The 19,394-nt window shown below is 43.7% G+C and overlaps 1 protein-coding gene across 3 annotated transcripts in view; it reads left to right on the plus strand.

Moving 5' to 3' along the window:
• The window catches only part of LOC106586612 (rho GTPase-activating protein 20), a 58,200-nt gene extending 41,546 nt beyond the window's left edge, over positions 1 to 16,654 (plus strand). For all 3 annotated transcript variants that reach the window (XM_014174089.3, XM_014174088.3, XM_014174087.3), the window contains exons 4-14: positions 699 to 848; positions 1,365 to 1,406; positions 1,540 to 1,624; positions 1,734 to 1,811; positions 1,931 to 1,997; positions 2,295 to 2,492; positions 6,890 to 7,245; positions 9,291 to 9,400; positions 9,571 to 9,760; positions 13,680 to 13,794; positions 14,476 to 16,654. In XM_014174089.3, coding sequence (XP_014029564.3) covers positions 699 to 848; positions 1,365 to 1,406; positions 1,540 to 1,624; positions 1,734 to 1,811; positions 1,931 to 1,997; positions 2,295 to 2,492; positions 6,890 to 7,245; positions 9,291 to 9,400; positions 9,571 to 9,760; positions 13,680 to 13,794; positions 14,476 to 16,193 — 3,109 coding nt within the window. In that variant the 3' untranslated portion in view covers positions 16,194 to 16,654. The remainder of the gene's footprint in view (positions 1 to 698; positions 849 to 1,364; positions 1,407 to 1,539; positions 1,625 to 1,733; positions 1,812 to 1,930; positions 1,998 to 2,294; positions 2,493 to 6,889; positions 7,246 to 9,290; positions 9,401 to 9,570; positions 9,761 to 13,679; positions 13,795 to 14,475) is intronic.
• The last annotated feature ends 2,740 nt before the right edge of the window (positions 16,655 to 19,394 follow it).

Genomic DNA, 19,394 nt, shown 5'->3' on the forward strand with positions numbered 1-19,394 from the left:
TCCTCCACATCTCTTGATGTACTGGCCTGTCTCCTGGTAGCGCCTCCATGCTCTGGACACTACGCTGACCGACACAGCAAACCTTCTTGCCACAGCTCGCATTGATGTGCCATCCTGGATGAGCTGCACTACCTGAGCCACTTGTGTGGGTTGTAGACTCCGTCTAATGCTACCACTAGAGTGAAAGCACCGCCAGCATTCAAAAGTGACCAAAACATCAGCCAGGAAGCATAGGAACTGAGAAGTGGTCTGTGGTCCCCACCTTCAGAACCAGTCCTTTATTGGGGGTGTCTTGCTAATTGCCTATCATTTCCACCTGTTGTCTATTCCATTTGCACAACAGCATGTGAAATGTATTGTCAATCAGTGTTGCTTCCTAAGTGGACAGTTTGATTTCACAGAAGTGTGATTGACTTGGAGTTACATTGTGTTGTTTAAGTGTTCCCTTAATTTTTTTGAGCAGTGTGTATATATATATATATGAAGAGCACAGGGCGCCATATATATATATATATATATATATATATATATATATATAATGTTGAGAATTCGACCATGGATATTAATTCATGTACTGTATGTGCTTAGAAATAAATATGTGATTCAGTGTGTGTGTGTGTGTGTGTGTGTGTGTGTGTGTGTGTGTGTGTGTGTGTGTGTGTGTTAAACTGTTTGTGACCCTCTTGTGTTTCCTGCAGGTCGTCCACACACTTCAAGCTGAAGGCTCAGGTGCGTATGTGTGAGATGTGGACAGCAGGCTGTATGGAGGATGTGTGTGAAGGCACCACCAGTCCAGAAAGGAGTTTCGTCATGGGCTGGCCCACTTTCAACTGTGTCGCCACATTCAGGTACACACACACACACACACACACACACACACACACACACACACACACACACACACACACACACACACACACACACACACACACACACACACACACACACACACACACATACTTATGTTTGAAAGCAGACTGGTTAGTGTATTATTACTGTATACTCTGTACTTATAGTGAGAAAGTCCCTTGAATAAATCCTAATTGAGTATGCACAGCACAGTACAGTACAGGACTTGTTATTCTGTGTCTCAGAACAAGGAACAACCACTAGAACAGTAAATTCTCAACCTTCCACCACACCACAACCTGGGTCATATTCCTAATCGTAACCCCCCTTACTCTGACCACAGAGAGCCAGGGATTGTAAAATATCACACACACACACACTATATGCCTTGACACCAGGAATTCATAGGAACTATGCAGTTTTACAGGGACACATTATGTAAGAGAAGATGAGAAAAATAAGATGGTTATCCGACTTCATTTCTGCTTCTTATTTTCGGTCTCTTCTGTCTGCAGTTCTGTGGAGCACAAGGAGAAGTGGCTTTCTCTCATCAAAAGGTAACCAAAATTGACGGGAGACGATATTGTTCATAACTATGGCTTGACTTCAGTATAGAATAGACAAGTATGGCTTGTGTGACATAAAGTGTTATTTTCTAATTCTGACTTCCTTCCTCCTTCATTCCTCCAGTCGGATAAATGAAGAGAAAGAGAAGGATGACCCCAAGACCATTCCTTTGAAAATATTTGCAAAGGACATTGGGAATTGTGCTTATGTAAGTTTACGAATGCAGTGGTGCAGGTCTGTGTGTGTGTGTGTGGGTTCTTTCATGGTTGTGTGTGTGCTTGTGTTAATGTATTTCTTGTTTTTGTGCTTTTCCCCAGGCTAAGACTCTAGCTGTCAGTAATTCTGACAGCACCACTGATGTAATCCGAATGGCACTACAGCTGTTTGGCATTTCGGTAAGTGTGTGTGCTTGTGTGTGTGAGTGGGTATGTTTTGGAAGTGTGTCCCTTGGTGCCATTCTCTCTCTCTCTCTCAATCTCTCTCTCTCTCTCGCTCTCGCTCTCTCTCGCTCCAGGGCTGTGTGAAAGACCACCAGTTGTGGATGAGCTCCTGTAAGGATGACTCCCCCTATCCTCTGATTGGTGAGTTTACCTCCATTACCCAACCCTACTCAGCCCTTTTACACCCAGCATAAACTCAGCCATATCCATCTCATTTAGTTTTTGGTAGCAGTTGACCTTAATCAGTGGTCAGGGGCAACTTCTACCTACTCCAACTCTGTGGTCAAAAGTTGCTCTGCTTTGGTATTTTTCCTCCTGTTAACGACGAGGTAGATAAAAGACTAGCTGAATACTGTAAACCTGGTCTGGTCACATCTCAGGACAGACTCACGTCCCCTGACGTCTAACCTCCTGACCCTCTCCTCTCTTACCCCTCAGGGCACGAGTTTCCCTTCAGTATCAAGATGAGTCAAATTCGTAATGTGGGAGCAGGAGGAGATGGAGGGAAGGATGCGATTCCTCCTCCTCCGGAGGACCAGGGGGCGATGCTGCTGGACCAGTGTCTCCCTCCAGACACCCAGTGCCAGTTCATCCTCAAGCCCAGCCGGGTGGGCCTCAGACAGGCTCCGCTCATAGGTATGAGACCCCTTACCGACAGTGATCGGATCAACAGAAAAAAAGGGTTACGTTTCCTTCAAAAATGTGTTGCCTCCCTTTTTTGCACTTGTTTACTTCATACCTCCTTTTCCCTCATACGTCTTTCTCTCTGAAAGTACATAGAGAGAACATAGAGAGAGTGTGTGTGAGAATGTGTTCCAGGATGCTCGTTGAGGACGCTCCACTGAATCACCCACAAGCCCCTCAGATTCCTCTCTATCCACGTCAAGTTCTTACATAAGCCTCCATTTAACCATACCGTCCCATATTCGCTACACCAGCCTAATTATTTCCATCTAACAAGTGTTTTACAAACATGGCAAAGGGTGTCACTGATGGATTTGTGTGTCAACTCTGCTATGACACCAAATATTTTTACCAATCCATCCAGAAAATGAAAGGTTTTTATTGGCTAGGAGAGAAGTATGACATTTGTTTTGCAACAAGCCCAAATGGATCCATTAAAAACCATAAAAGGATCAAAACATTGCCCATACAACCAGCCCTCTCTCTCTTTCTCTCCCCTCGTTCCCTCTCTTTTAAATATTCCCCCTCTCCAGGACTTCTCACACTGGTGTATAGTGATGCGTGATTTACAACTTTATAAACTTTTAACGATGCTTGGGCTCGTTTAAGAATGTTGGAGCAGCTCTATAACAATGTTGTTTTTGATTTGGATTCCAAAATGTAACTGAGTGTAAAGCTGGAGTGGAGTGTTAAAGTCAGATTTGAACGTGCAGGGTCCTGGGCAGCTAGCGGTGTTGTGCCACTAATGTGGAAGGGCCTTTTATTGTCCCCCCCCCCCCACCCCCCACCCTCATAAACACAGTATAAACTGTGCTTCACACACATTTAATGTTTTTATCCAGAAAGTCCAAGTAGACAGACAAACAGGTACCCACACGCGCAACGTAACTCAAATAAACACACAAACACACAGAGAGCTCATAGTCTCAGACATACAGTACCTGTCAAAAGTTTGGACACACCTACTCATTCAAGGGTTTTTCTTTATTTTTACTATTTTCTACATTGTAGAATAATAGTGAAGACATCAAAACTATGAAATAACACATATGGAATCATGTAGTAACCAAAAGAGTGTTCAACAAATAAAAATATATTTTATATTTGAGATTCTTCAAAGTAGCCACCCTTTGCCTTGAAGCTTTGCACGCTCTTGGCATTCTCTCAACCAGCTTCATAAGGTAGTCACCTGGAATGCATTTCAATGAACAAGTGTGCCTTGTTAATTTGTGGAATTGTTTTCCTTCTTAATGCGTTGAGCCAATCAGTTGTGTTGTGACAAGGTAGGGGTGGTATACAGAAGATAGCCCTATTTGGTAAAAGACCAAGTCCATATTATGGCAAGAACAGCTCAAATAACCAAAGAGAAACAACAGTCCATCATTACTTTAAGACATGAGGATAAGTTCATTAGAGTTACCAGCCTCAGCAATTGCAGTCCAAATAAATGCTTCACAGAGTTCAAGTAATAGACACATCTCAACATCAATTGTTCAGAGGAGACTGCGTGAATCAGGCCTTCGTGGTCGATTTGCTGCAAAGAAAACACTACTGAAGGACACCAATACGAAGAAGAGACTTGCTTGGCCAAGAAACACGAGCAAAGGACATTATTTTGATTTGCTGAACACTTTTTTGGTTACTATAAGATTCCATATGTTATTTCATAGTTTTGATGACTTCAATATTACTCTACAATGTGGAAAATAGTAAAAATAAAGAAAAACCCTTGAATGAGTAGGTGTGTCCAAACTTTTGACTGGTACTGTACATAAACACACACGGTATGTAACATACTGTCACGTCCTGACCCTTGTAAGAGGTCATTTTCCATAGTAGAGTGGTCAGGGCGTGACAGGTGGTTGTTTTGGGTGGTTTTGGGTTTTCTGTTTATATGTGGGTTTTTTCTAGATGTCTATTTCTATGTTTTGTTTTCTATGTTTTGGCCGGGTATGGTTTTCAATCAGAGGCAGGTGTCTATCGTTGTCTCTGATTGGAAGCCATACTTAGGCAGCCTGTTTTTCCTTTGGGTTTTGTGGGTAGTTGTTTTCCATTTTGTCAGTGTACCTTACGGAACTGTTGGCTGTCGTTTTTGTTATTTTGGTTTGTGTTATCATTAATAAAGGAAATATGAGCACATTACACGCTGCGCCTTGGTCCCCTTTCGACAACCCATGTGACACATACAGTGGCAAGAAAAAGTATGTGAACCCTTTGGAAATACCTGGATTTCTGCATAAACTGGTCATAAAATTTGATGACTTTCATCTAGGTCACAACAATAGACAAACACAGTCTGCTTAAACTAGTAACACACAAACAATTATACATTTTCATGTCTTTATTGAACACACCGTGTAAACATTCACAGTGCAGTGTGGAAAAAGTATGTGAACCCTTGGATTTAATAACTGGTGTCTCCTTTGGCAACAATAACCTCAACCAAACGTTTTCTGTAGTTGCGGATCAGACCTACACAACGGTCAGGAGGAATTTTGGACCATTCCTCTTTACAAAACTGTTTCAGTTCAGCAATATTCTTGGGATGCCTGGTGTGAACTGTTCTCTTGAGGTCATGCCACAGCATCTCAATAGGGTTGAGGTCAGGACTCTGACTGGGCCACTCCAGAAGGTGTATTTTCTTCTGTTGAAGCCATTCTGTTGTTGATTTACTTCTGGGTTTTGGGCCGTTGTCCTGTTGCATCAACCAACTTCTGTTGAGCATTAATTGGTGGACAGATAGCCTAACATTCTCCTGCAAAATGTCTTGATAAACTTGGGAATTTATTTTTCCGTCGAAGATAGCAAGCTGTCCAGGCCCTGAGGCAGCAAAGCCGCCCCAAACCATGATGCTCCGTCCACCGTACTTTACAGTTGGGATGAGGTTTTGATGTTGGTGTGCTATTATCACGTCCTGACCATAGTAAGATGTTATTTTCTATGGTAGAGTAGGTCAGGGCGTGACGGGGGTGTTTTGTGTTTTCTACATCTATGTTTAGTTCTAGTTTTCTATTTCTATGTTTCTTTGGGGGATGATCTCCAATTAGAGGCAGCTGGTCCTCGTCTCTAATTGGAGGTCATACTTAAGTAGGGTTTTTTTCCACCTGTGTTTGTGGGTAGTTGTATTCTGTTTAGTCTATGTACCTGACAGAACGGTGCGTGTTCGTTTTTCTCTTTGTTATTTGTTTTTAGTGTTTTTGAGTTAAAATACATTTCATCATGAGCACTCAACACACTGCGCTTTGGTCCCCTCGCAACGACAGTCGTTACAGCTATGCCTTTTTTTCTACATTGTTCCTTCCAAACAACTCAACTGGAGTTTCATCTGTCCACAGAATATTTTGCCAGTAGCACTGTGGAACATCCAGGTACTCTTTTGCAAACTTCAGACGTGCAGCAATGTTTTTTTTGGACAGCAGTGGCTTCTTCTGTGGTGTAATCCCATGAACACCATTTTTGTAGTAGCAACAGTGCTGAACTTTCTCAATTTCTAGACAATTTGTCTTACCATGGACTGATGAACATCAAGGCTTTTAGAGATACTTTTGTAACCCTTTCTAGCTTTATGCAAGTCTTCTGAGATCTCTTTTGTTCAAGGCATGGATCACATCAGGCAATGCTTCTTGTGAATAGCAAACTAACATTTTGTGAGTGTTTTTTGGGAAAGGCAGCTCTAACCAATTCCTCCAATCTCGTCTCATTGATTGGACTCCAGGTTACCTGACTCCAATCCTGACTCCAATTCATTAGCCTAGGGGTTCACATACTTTTTCCAACCTACACTGTGAATATTTAAGTTATGTATTCAATATAGACAAGAGAAATATATTAATTTGTGTTATTAGTTTAAGCACACTGTTTGTCTATTGTTGTGACTTAGATGAAGATCAGATCAAATTTGATGACCAATTTATGCAGAAATCCAAAGGGTTCACATACTTTTTCTTGCCACTGTACGAACACATAACAGACTCACAGCTACTTAACATGATATACCAAGTCTCAGAAATATGGTTTCACTAAGCACACACAAATACTCTTTCTTTCTGTCTCTCTAGCTCTCTCTCTCTCTCTCTCTCTCCAGACAGACTGCCCCACCTCCACCCCATTAGACTCAGACCCCTCTCTAGTCACGTCTCTTTCTGAATCAATGCCTCTTTCTCTCTCTCTCTCTCTCTCTCTCTCTCACACTACCATTTTCTGTCTTTTTCCCTTCCTCTGCTCTCTCCAAACACCATTAAGTCTTCATCTCTCTCCCCCTCATTGTGTTTTATTGAGCAGTAGGCCCTACTTCATATTAGAATAATGTCTTTAATGTTGGACTAAACCGCCCCTCTCTCTCTCCATAGAGCCAGGTCAGAAGTCTGTTAAGAGGAAGAGGTTGTTGATAAACTGGGCCTTCTGGAGGGGGTCCAGTAGCCAACTGGATGGTGTCCCCCTGTCCCCCACCTCCCTGTCCCCCACCCCGGGACGCCTGTTCGGACGGTCTCTCAGTTCCGTCTGCCACCCTGACCACACCCTACCCAAACCTGTCATGGACATGCTGGTGTTTCTGTACCAGGAGGGTCCCTACACCAGGGGTATATTCCGTCGCTCTGCAGGGGCCAAAGCCTGCAGAGAGCTGAGAGACAGACTGGACAATGGGACAGAGGACACACACACACTCACACACGAGTCTGTGTTCGTCACCGCCGCAGTCTTCAAGGTAGGACAGAACGCAAGCAAGCACGCACACACATACACACACCACACACACACACCAGGGTCCTTTTGTATTAATCAGAGTTTAAAGGGTTTAGCCAGGCTTGTCAGATCAGATAAAATGGGACATGAGAGAGGGGAGGTTTGAAGGATCTGTTTCATCCTGCTGTAGACACACATATTCCCCACCAGTGTGTGTGTGTGTGTGTGTGTGTGTGTGTGTGTGTGTGTGTGTGTGTGTGTGTGTGTGTGTGTGTGTGTGTGTGTGTTTGAAATCATAGAAAGTCTTAGACAGACAGACAAAGTAGTGAAGTGATTGGAGTGGAAGACAAAGCTTAGGTAGAAAAACACACTCAATTCAAAGCACATGTTGGGAGGCTTTACTGGAAACCTGTAGCTGTATTAGATCAGACCGAACAGGACACACACACACACACAAACACATGCTGCTGTTCAGTTAGGCATATTACTATATTACTATACCCAATCCTAGCCAACAAACTAAAAACAACTGAGTTGACAAACAAACAACATTGAGTGTAAAAGGATAGATTGCTTCAGTAAAAACACATCTGGCTGTGCCATCTCTCAACTACTCTATAATATTACTGCATAATAGTTGAATTGCACAGACTCTTTCATAGCATTCTGTTCTACTTTACATGCCATATTTTCAGGATTCACATAATCTCTACTGAAAAGAAGCATACAGTTGAAGGTGGAAGTTTACATACACCTTAGGCAAATATATTTAAACTCAGTTCTTCACAATTCCTGACATTTAATCCAAGTAAAAATTCCCTGTCTTAGGTCAGTTAGGATCACATTTAAGAATGTGAAATGTCAAAATAACAGTAGAGAATGATTTATTTCAGCTTTTATTTCTTTCATCACATTCCCAGTGGGTCAGAAGTTTACATACTATTTGAGTGTATTTGATTGGCATTGCCTTTAAATTGTTTAACTTGGGTCAAATGTTTCGGTTAGCCTTCCACAAGCTTCCCACAAAAAGTTGGGTGAATTTTGGCCCATTCCTCCTGACAGAGCTGGTGTAACTGAGTCAGGTTTGTAGGCCTCCTTGCTCGCACACACTTTTTCAGTTCTGCCCACAAAACTGCCATGAAATAGCCAGACTACGGTTTGCAACTGCACATGGGGACAAAGATCATACTTTTTGGAGAAATGTCCTCTGGTCTGATGAAACAAAAATAGAACTGTTTGGCCATAATGACCATTGTTATGTTTGAAGGAAAAAGGGGGACGCTTGCAAGCCGAAGAACATCATCCCAACCGTGAAGCACGGGGGTGGCAGCATCATGTTGTGGGGGTGCTTTGCTGCAGGAGGGACTGGTGTACTTCACAAAATAGATGGCATCATGAGGGAAGAAAATTATGTGGATATATTGAAGCAACATCTCAAGACATCAGTCAGGAAGTTAAAGCTTGGTCGCAAATGGGTCTTCCAAATGGACAATGACCCCAAGCACACTTCCAAAGTTGTGGCAAAATGGCTTAAGGACAACAAAGTCAAGGTATTGGAGGGACCATCACAAAGCCCTGACCTCAATCCCATAGAAAATTTGTGGGCAGAACTGAAAAAGTGTGTGCGAGCAAGGAGGCCTACAAACCTGACTCAGTTACACCAGCTCTGTCAGGAGGAATGGGCCAAAATGCACCCAACTTTTTGTGGGAAGCTTGTGGAAGGCTACCCGATACGTTTGACCCAAGTTAAACAATTTAAAGGCAATGCTATCAAATCCTAATTGAGTGTATGTAAACTTCTGACCCACTGGGAATGTGATGAAAGAAACAAAAGCTGAAATAAATAATTCTCTCTACTATTATTCTAACATTTCTTAAAATAAAGTGGTGATCCTAACTGACCTAAGACAGGGACTTTTTACTAGGATTAAATGTCAGGAATTGTGAAGAACTGAGTTTAAATGTATTTGCCTAAGGTGTATGTAAACTTCCGACTTCAACTGTATGTGGTGATGTTAAGGGGTGTTCTAACCTAAATTGTGTCCCTGTGGTTGTGTCCCCCAACAGGACTTCCTGCGGAACGTTCCAGGCAGTCTGCTTTGTGTGGATCTGTATGAGCAGTGGGTTGGAGTGATGGAGCGAGAGGAGGAAGAGGAGAAATGGCAAGCCATCCATAGGTAGTGACACTCCCCATAATGCATCTTCACAAACACATAGGAAAAACAAAGATCACCTTCATCATTCTCTGCCCACTATTTAAATCTTTGTCTGACACATCCAATCTTACCAGATGTTGTCAATGTTGTTTTTTCATCACTGATTATTTTGTCGTCCCCCCCCACCTCAGGTTAGTCCATCTTCTGCCCAGTGAAAACCTGTTGCTTCTCAGGCACGTGGTTGCCGTGCTCCACTGTATCCAAGGAAATGCAGAAGACAACCAGATGAATGCCTTCAATCTGTCTGTGTGCATCGCTCCCAGCATGCTGTGGACTCCAGCCCCCTGTAGCCCACGGGGGGAGGGGGAGGCCACCAAGAAGGTGAGAATGGACCCAAACCTCAAACTTTTTTTGTAGATTTCCCTCTCTGCTAACAAACTTTTTTGTTTCTTTAATTTACTTTCATGTCTTATTTCAATCACATAATTCTACCACACAGTGAATGTGTGTTACTACATCATACTCTTGCCTATATTAAGTATTAATGTCAATGGGAAATTTGGGTGAGAGTGAGTTGCTCACGTGTGCTTCCAGCAACATTTACAGTTAAGAACAAGGGCCCCATACATATGTCCATACATACATACATACATACATACATACATACATACATACATACATACATACATACATACATACATACATACATACATACATACATACATACATACATACATACATACATACACACTACCGTTCAAACTTTGGGGTCACTTAGAAATGTTCTTGTTTTTGAAAGAAAAGCATTTTTTTTTGTCCATTAAAATAACATCAAATTGATCCGAAATACAGTGTAGACATTGTTAATATTGTAAATGACTATTGTAGCTGGAAACTGATGCTTTTTTTAATGGAATATCTACATAGGCGTACAGAGGCCCATTATCAGCAACCATCACTCCTGTTTTCCAATGGCACGTTGTGCTAGCTAATCCAAGTTTATAATTTTAAAAGGCTAATTGATCATTAGAAAACTATTTTGCAATTATGTTAGCACAGCTGAAAACTGTTATGCTGATTAAAGAATCAATAAAACTGGCCTCCTTTAGATTAGTTGGGTATCTGGAGCATCAGCATTTGTAGGTTCGATTTACAGGCTCAAAATGGCCAGAAACAAATAACTTTCTTCTGAAACTCGTCAGTCTATTCTTGATCTGAGAAACGAAGGCGAGAAATTGCCAAGAAACTGAAGAGCTCGTACAACGCTGTGTACTACTCCCTTCACAGAACAGTGCAAACTGGCTCTAACCAGAACAGAAAGAGGAGTGGGAGGCCCCGTGCACAACTGAGCAAGAGGACAAGTACATTAGAGTGTCTAGTTTGAGAAACAAGTCCTCAACTGGCAGCTTCATTAAATAGTACCCGCAAAACACCAGTCTCAATGTCAACAGTGAAGAGGCAACTCCGGGATGCTGGCCTTCCAGGCAGAGTCGCAAAGAAAAAGCCATATCTCAGACTGGCCAATAAAAGATTAAGATGGGCAAAAGAACACAGACACTGGATAGAGGAAGATTGGAAAAAAGTGTTATGGACAGACAAACCTAAGTTTGAGGTGTTCGGATCACAAAGAACATTTGTGAGACACAGAAATTAAAATATGCTGTAGAAGTGCTTGACGCCATCTGTCAAGCACTGTTAGAGCCAATTTCTTCCAAACTATGCAATAACTATTTAGAGAAGAAGCAGTCAGCTGGTATTCTGTCTATAATGGAGTGGCCAGCACAGTCACCGGATCTCAACCCTATTGAGCTCTTGTGGGAGAAGCTTGACCGTATAGTACATAAGAAGTGCCAATCCAACTTGTCGGAGGTGCTTCAGGAAGCATGGGGTGAAATCTCTTCAGATTACCTCAACAAATTGACAACTACAATGCCAAAGGTCTGCAGGGCTGTAACTGCTGCAAATGGAGGATTCTTTGACGAAGCAAAGTTTGAAGTACACAATTATTGTTTCAGTGAAAAATCATTATATAACCTTATAACCTTGTCAACATCTTGACTATATTTCCTATTCATTTTGCAACTAATTTCATGTATGTTTTCAGGGAAAACAAGGACATTTCTAAGTGACCCCAAACCTTTGAACGGTAGTGTAATGTACGCCTAAAGGTTTGGAGGGCTGAGGCTAAGGGCCAGGACAGGGTGTAAAGGAAAGTTATACTGTTGCTACTACTGTAGCTGTCTGACCAAGCAGGATGTCCAATGGAAGAACAAACAGCAGTGTGGAGTTAGTGTGTCAACCTCCTGCTAGGAGCCTCAGGCTGGGCTATACTATGTATGTTATCTCTTTAAACCTGGACTGACCTACTTTTACATTGATTTAGTCACCGGTTTTCAATATCTGTACTGATACACACAAGCACACAAGTTTGAGATCTCTATCCTTGCAGTCACGGTGACACAAAACAAGTGCGAAATCTATGCACTGACAGAAAAGCTTGACATTTTACGCTAAGTTACTCACACAGAGTAAGAATTGACACACAAGTTCAGTGCTTGTAACGAGTGCGCTGGGAGTTGGGAAGCAAGTTCAGGGAGTGTATAATTGAATAAACAAATGAACGAAACACAAACAACACACAGACAGGAAACTGAAACAGAAATAATGACGCCTGGGGAAGGAACCAATGGGAGTGACATATTCTGAGTAGGTAATCAGGGAAGTGATGGAGTCCAGGTGAGTAATGACGCGCAGGTGCACGTAACGATGGTAAACAGGTGTGCACCATAACGAGCAGCCTGGTGACCTAGAGGCCGGAGAGGGAGCACACATGACAGTACTAACCCTACCACTAGACTGTCCAACACATGACAGTACTAACCCTACCACTAGACTGTGTCCAACACATGACAGTACTAACCCTACCACTAGACTGTGTCCAACACATGACAGTACTAACCCTACCACTAGACTGTGTCCAACACATGCTAGTCCTGAAATTATTCAATTTGCCACGAGTGGCCCCAGATGTATTTTAAGTTAATAATAAACAAGAATAAGTCGTCAAGTCTAATACTCTCTGAATTACAGTCGATTTTGGACACATTGTTGTTGGAACACACTCAATCAGGTTGTTTCCAGATCTTTCTCTCTCCGTGTCAGATGTGTGTTTGTTTCTGGTGAGGCTTGGGCCTGTTGAGGTTCACTGGGGAAAAAATCCAAAGCATTTCCTACAGATTCCTGAGGATGAGTGTGTTTTGACAAACCCACCGCTTTAAACACTCCTCTCTGTCTTTACACACAGGCGCAAACTCACACGGACACACACACACACACACACATGCACACGCAAACACACACACACACGCAAACACACACACACGCAAACACACACACACACACACTCAAGCAAACACACACACACACACACGCAAACATACACACCCTCACACACACGCAAACACACAAGCAAACACACGTACACGGAGACACTCTTGCTCTCTCTAGCACACACTCTCTCTTACACACACCACACACTTCTTTCTGTTTGTTTGTATGTGTGGCCCACTGGCTCCAAGGCCTCTGAAGGGGGGAAATGTGAGATTTTGACATTCCCCTGGTCGGTCGCGGTCTCACAAGGAGCCAAGTCAAAGTGGGCTGGCGTGGGTCTGGTCTCTAACGGCACTGGGCAGTCTGGAATACTCCCCTCCCCTCCGCTCCCAGATTTTCCCCCACTTTACTTCCGCTCCCTTCTCCATCTCTCCACGGTTATCATTTAGATGTTTGTGGCTCCTACAGACATGTTAGTCTCTGAGTGGCTTGAGTAAATGTTTGTCAGAAAGGTTTGCACAATAAATACGCATGCTATTGTACCTTACCTCAGAAAAAGCCCCCCTACACCTTCACCAATGACAACAGGTTCTGGATTAATGATTGAGTTTCTAGATCTTATCTCAGTGATTTTGATTGGCAGCCCCCATGATAGACAGAACCAGGCTAAATACAGGGAGGGACAGAAGGAGAGCGAGAGAGAAGACAGTTTAACCTTATTCCCTTGCTGGAGTTCCATTGTGTTGGACTAGCCTGTGAAATTCAAAGCCATGCTCCCGTAGCCCTCTGAACAGAGGCGTGTAACACAGGCTGACATATTGTGAAAACCATGACACAGTCCGCTTTTAAACAGTCTACCCGGGAAACTACCTTTGAAATAACCTACAGTATAAATTGCAGTCTGAGCCCTGATCTGGGACCAGTCATTGACTTGTGTGTCTGTGTAACAAGGTCTATGATCTGTTCCCAGGTCTGTGAGCTGGTACGGTTCCTGATTGAGAACTGCAGGAAGGTCCTGGGAGATGATGTCACCTCTCTGTTTGGTGCATTCCCTCAGAAGAGCAACAGCAGCGACCACGGATCAGGTAAACAAAGTCTCCATTTATTTACTGAAGAAATAACATCTAAATCCAAATTATGTTGTACAGTGCTCTAAACAAATGCTGTTAGTTTTGGTGGCAGAAAACTTCATAAGATAAAGTTGGATAGGAACAGAAAAGACAGGGAGAAAAGAGATGCCTCCTAGAGGTGGAGTGAGGAAGAGAGGTCACAAACCAAGCAGAACTGAAACAACACAGAGGTGGTTTAATTTGACACAGCTCTTCACAAGGGTCAAAAAAGTCACGAGTGTGTGTATGTGTGTCGACAGCAAGACAGTAGTTCTGTGTATTGGAGCCCTTATCATCGTTAAAGAGCATATTAACCCTGACTAGCTGCAGTGTGTGTGTGTGTCCGAGTTGAGTGTTCTCTCAGACGTGGCCTCTCCATAAGCCTGTGTCTCGGTGAGGTTTGCTGATTTGGGTCAGTATGTTGACCTCAGTCACTTTAGTGATTAGTACACTCTCAGTGACTCATTAACACACCAGCCAATTTCCTCCTTCTCCCCTAAACCACCTAAACCAACCTCTTTGAATGGCAGCTGTATGCTAGGGACCATTACAGCACTTTATGCTTAGTTTGAAAAACCTGTGTCTATCTAATGAAATGGAGGTTTGTTCAAACTCAAACTCCCCCTTCTCTCTTTCCCTCTCTCTCTCCCTCTATAGATGTGTCATCTTTCCAGATGAATGACTCATCCTACGACAGCCTGGAGAACGAGTTAAACGAAGACCCAGAGTCGCCCTTCCAGGAGTCCCTCCCTCTGAGAGACAAGGCCATGCCAGACAGCCACAGCAGAGACTCTGTCATCACACTGAGTGACTGTGACCCAGACCCTGACCCTGACCCTGAGGATGACCTCCTACATCTCCCTCCACTGCCCAAACCCAGGAAGTTCACCTCCGCTGTACGCCAACCACAGCCACGTCAGTCCTTTGTCCAATCACATGGCCCTCGGCGGTTACGACGCAGCTCGGAGCCCGCCCTCGGTCACACCCCCGGAGCTCTGATTGTCCAATCAGATAAGCACAGTTTGGCATCACGTAAAGCGAGCTACGATGCGGCGATGGAGGGAGAGGAAGAAGAGGAGGAGGAAGAGGAGGATGAAGTGTTTCTGAAGCAGGGGCTCAGGGCTCTGCAGCTGAAAGACATTGTAGTCACAGTTGGAGAAAGAGGAGGGGTTGGAACTCTCGGGCGGAGGAAGCTGAAGCACGCCCCGCCCCCTCCTTTACGATTGGATGCAAGCTGCTCCAGCCTGTCGTCCCCGGCGACCTCCCCCACAGGCTCCTCCCTCAGCTCCCTAGACTCCGCCTTCTCCCAGTATTCCACAGACTATGTCACCAGCGCCGGCTTCCATTTGGCTGAGCCTTCCCCCCACTCCCCACTCTCACCCCGCTTCCCCCTCTCACACCTCTTCCCCCTCTCACCCCGCTTACCCCGCTCCCCCCAGGGCTCACCCCCCAAGAGAGACACAGTGGACTGGAGCCAAAGCCACCCCCCCCACTCCTCCCGGACCCCGTCCACCCACCACGGCCTGTACCCCAACACTTGGTTCAAGAGGGACCGACGGCTGTCGCTTCGGCAACCCGACAACGGACACTTGGAGGAGGAAGTTGGGGAGGGGGAAGGAGTTAGCCTCCCAAAATCCCCAGAGGTTAAAGGTGTAGAGGTGACCACCAAGAGGAGGTCCAGTAGCCCTCCATCTTACCAGCAGGCTATCCTACAGCTACAGGGGAGTAGGTCTCCCTTCTACAGAGGCACAGAGAAACCCCTCACCGTAAGGGAGCTACGGCTGCTGCACGACCAGTCCTGCAAAGTCACCCACAGACCCCCCACAGGAAGTGACGTCACCCAGCAGCCCACTGGAATAGGAAGTGAGAACATCCAGCCCCCCCAGGGTGTGTTCTATGGACAGAGTAGCTCAACACTTACCCTCCAGAGGCATAAGTCTCACTCCCTCACCCCGGCCATGGAGGCCAGCCGCAAGGTCTTCACCATGCCTCGCAGAGCCTCCGAGCCCTCATGCGTGACAGATGCAGCCTCCAGCCTTACCCTGGAGAGGCCCAGGGTCAAGTCCCGGACCCATGGGGTCCAAGATCAGCAGCTCCCTGAGAGCGGACTTAGAGTCTCTGACGTGGAGCCACAGCGCAATGGAGCAGGCCCAAACTCAGAGCCAGGGATCTGCCTATCACCCTCCGCCACGCGGGCAGTGAGGGACTACTTTTCCTCGCAGGGGCGGGTGGATTCAGACGCATGCCTAGGTAGGAGTCAAGAGGTGGCTCTGGCCCTCGTCCAGGGGAAGAGGGAGTGGCAGAGCAGGAAGTGCAGTGATCCGTGTGTCGACGACTTTGACCAAATGTTCTTTGCTGAGGAGTCCTACGTTTAATACATTCAAGAGAATTTTAAGAGTGTCTGGGTTTGTTTTATATGGCTGGTCAATGTTGTTTATAGCATATCGTTTGTATGTTTATAAGGTGTTGTTGTTGGTGTTTATATTGTCATATATGTACAGTTATTTTCCCCTGGTCATAGTAGGTGTTTGGTTGTGCTTGAGCTCTGTTTCCGCATGTCTGTCGTTCAACAACAGGTAGAGGTCTATATTTATGTTCATATGATGCTTTGTTATAGTGTTGTACGACCTGTAAGAAATCATATGTGTATTTTTGTACATGATGCCAATCCTGCTGCTGTCCTATAGAGTATATTTGCTACAGAACACACCGTTTGTATATCTGATGTCTAATGCTTATGAAAATTAATTATAACTATTATAATAAAACGTTGCTCTTGTGAAAGTATCAACGGGAGTATTAATTTCTCTTTATTAAAAAGACAACATTTTAAAAATTGTTCTTCTGTTATTTTGTGCCTTCTTTTTGACGTTATATATATATATATATACATAATTCATCTGTATGGTCTCTGGTGGCAGAGTGATGTAGGTCTGGGTCTAAGAGGATAGACAGGTCTGGAAGTGGTAGAGTCAGCCAGAGAGTCTCACACTCACACTCTCTCTCACACACACACACACACTCACACGGAGGTGCTGCTTTTTAGACTGACAGGTCTGTTAGAGTTAGTCAGCCAGACAGGGAGACATGAGCACAGCCAATTATGTAATGGAAGCAGAGCCATGAAGCCCACTAGTTTGGCCCACCTTCCTGGACCTGTCTCAAAGTATATCTGCTCAAAATGTGTGTTCAAGTTGTGTAGGGCTGGATGCTGTTGTACTTGAATCACTGGAGCATGACTCCACCAGTAGTAAGTGTTACGTCTCTAGTCTAAAAGGTACTATATGCTGGCCCACATGGGTCATGTTAACACACACTGTGGAGTTCTAAGGTCAGGGGTCTAGCTGGATGTTGAAGTGATTCTGCCTGTTTATGTCTATTTGTCGCACCTCTACAGAGGTGGGAAGCTTAGTGGGAAAGCAGTACAAGCAGGAATGGTTGGTTTAGTGAGGGAGCTTGATGGAGTCATTAGTAGTTATAATAACTAGGGTGGACAGGTAAGACTCTTGGCCCTCACAGAACATGCTTCATTAGAATTCACTGTGTAACCTTCTCACCACAAGGCTTGGAAAAATCACCATGGGAATAATGGTGAAAAGGACATCTCTGTAAATGAACTTGTATGATAAGCGAGGGGAAAAACAAGAGGCTAGAGATATTACTAATACATAGACACTGAGTGTAAAAGACATTAGGAACACCTTTCCATGATAGACTGACCAGGTGAATCCAGGTGAAAGCTATGATCCCTTATTGATGTCACTTGTTAGATCCACTTCAATCAGTCTAGATGAAAGGGAAGAGACAGGTTAAAGAAGGATTTTTAAGCGTTGAGACAATTGAGACATGGTTTGTGTATGTGTGCAATTCAGAGAGTGAATGGGCAAGACTAAATATTTCAGTGCCTTTGAACGGGGTATGGTAGTAGGTTTGAGTGTGTCAAGAACTGCAACACTGCTGGGCTTTTCACACTCAACAGTTTCTCGTGTGTATCAAGAATGGTCCACCACCCAAAGGACATGCAGCCAACCTGATACAACTGTGGAATGCTTTCGAGTCCATACCCCGATGACTTGATGCTGTTCTGAGGGCAAAAGGGGGAGCAACCCAATATTAGGAAGTTGTTCCTAATGTTTTGTACACTAAGTGTATACAGGCTTAGACTGCCTTTTCAGAATGTTATCCAATGAAATAAGAATAAATGCAGTATGACTGAATGAAATAACCACCCAAGGAATACATAATATATATATAGTAAAGTCAAAAGTTTGGACACACCTACTCATTCATATTTTCTACATTGTAGAAATATAGTAAATACATCAAAACTATGAAATAACACATACGGAATCATGCAGTAGAAACTTTAAAAGTTCTTGAAATTTGACTGCCTGATCCTTACGTCTTAAAGTAATGATGGACTGTCGATTCTCTTTGCTTATTTGAGCTGTTCTTACCATAATACAGACTTTGTCTTTTACCAAATATGGATATCTTCTGTATACCACCCCTACCTTGTCAAACACAATTGATTGGCTCAAACGCATTAAGAAGGAAATACATTCCACAAATGAACTTTTAACAAGGCACACCTGTTCATTGAAATGCATTCCAGGTGACTACCTCATAAAGTTGGTTTAGAGAATGCCTAGAGTGTGCAAAGCTGTCATCAAGGCAAAGGGTGGCTACTTTGAAGAATCTCAAATATAAAATATATTTTGATTTGTTTAACACTTTTTTGGTTACTACATGTGTTATTTCATAGTTTTGATGTCTTCACTATTATTCTACAATGTAGAAAATAGTAAAAATAAAGAAAAACCCTGGAATGAGTAGGTGTGTCCAAACTTTTGACTGGTACTGTACATATATTTAACCTATAATTAACTAGGCTAGTCAATTAAGAACATTCTTATTTACAATGACGGCCTACCAAGAGGGAAAAGCCCTCCTGTGGGGACGGGGGCTGGAATAAAAAATTAAAATGTAGGATAAAACACACATCACGACAAGAAACACCACAACACTACATAAAGAGAGACCTAAGACAACAACACAGCATGACAGCAACACATGAAAACACAGCATGGTAGCAACACAACATGACAACAACACGGTAGCAACACAACATGGCAGCAGCACAACATGGTAGCAGCACAAACATGGTACAAATATTGTTAGGCATAGACAACAGCACAAAGGGCAAGAAGGTAGAGACAACAATTCGTCACGCGAAGCAGTCACAAGTGTCAGTAAGAATGTCCATGATTGAGTCTTTGAATGTAGAGATGGAGATAAAACTGTCCAGTTTGAGTGTTTTTTGCAGCTCCTTCCAGTCATTATCTGCAGTGAACTGAAAAGAAGAGTGACCCAGGAATGTGTTTGCATTGGGGACCTTTAACAGAATGAGACTGGCAGAATGGGTGTTGTATGTGGAGGATAAGGGTTGCAGTAGATATCTCAGATAGGGGGAGTGAGACCTAAGAAGGTTTTATAAATAAGCATCAACCAGTGGGTCTTGCATCGGGAATACAAAAATGGCCAGTTTACAGTGGAGTATAGAGTGCAGTGATGTG

Source organism: Salmo salar, chromosome 25, assembly GCF_965601325.2.
Source record: "Salmo salar chromosome 25, fSalSal1, whole genome shotgun sequence".
Classification (NCBI taxonomy): domain Eukaryota; kingdom Metazoa; phylum Chordata; class Actinopteri; order Salmoniformes; family Salmonidae; genus Salmo; species Salmo salar.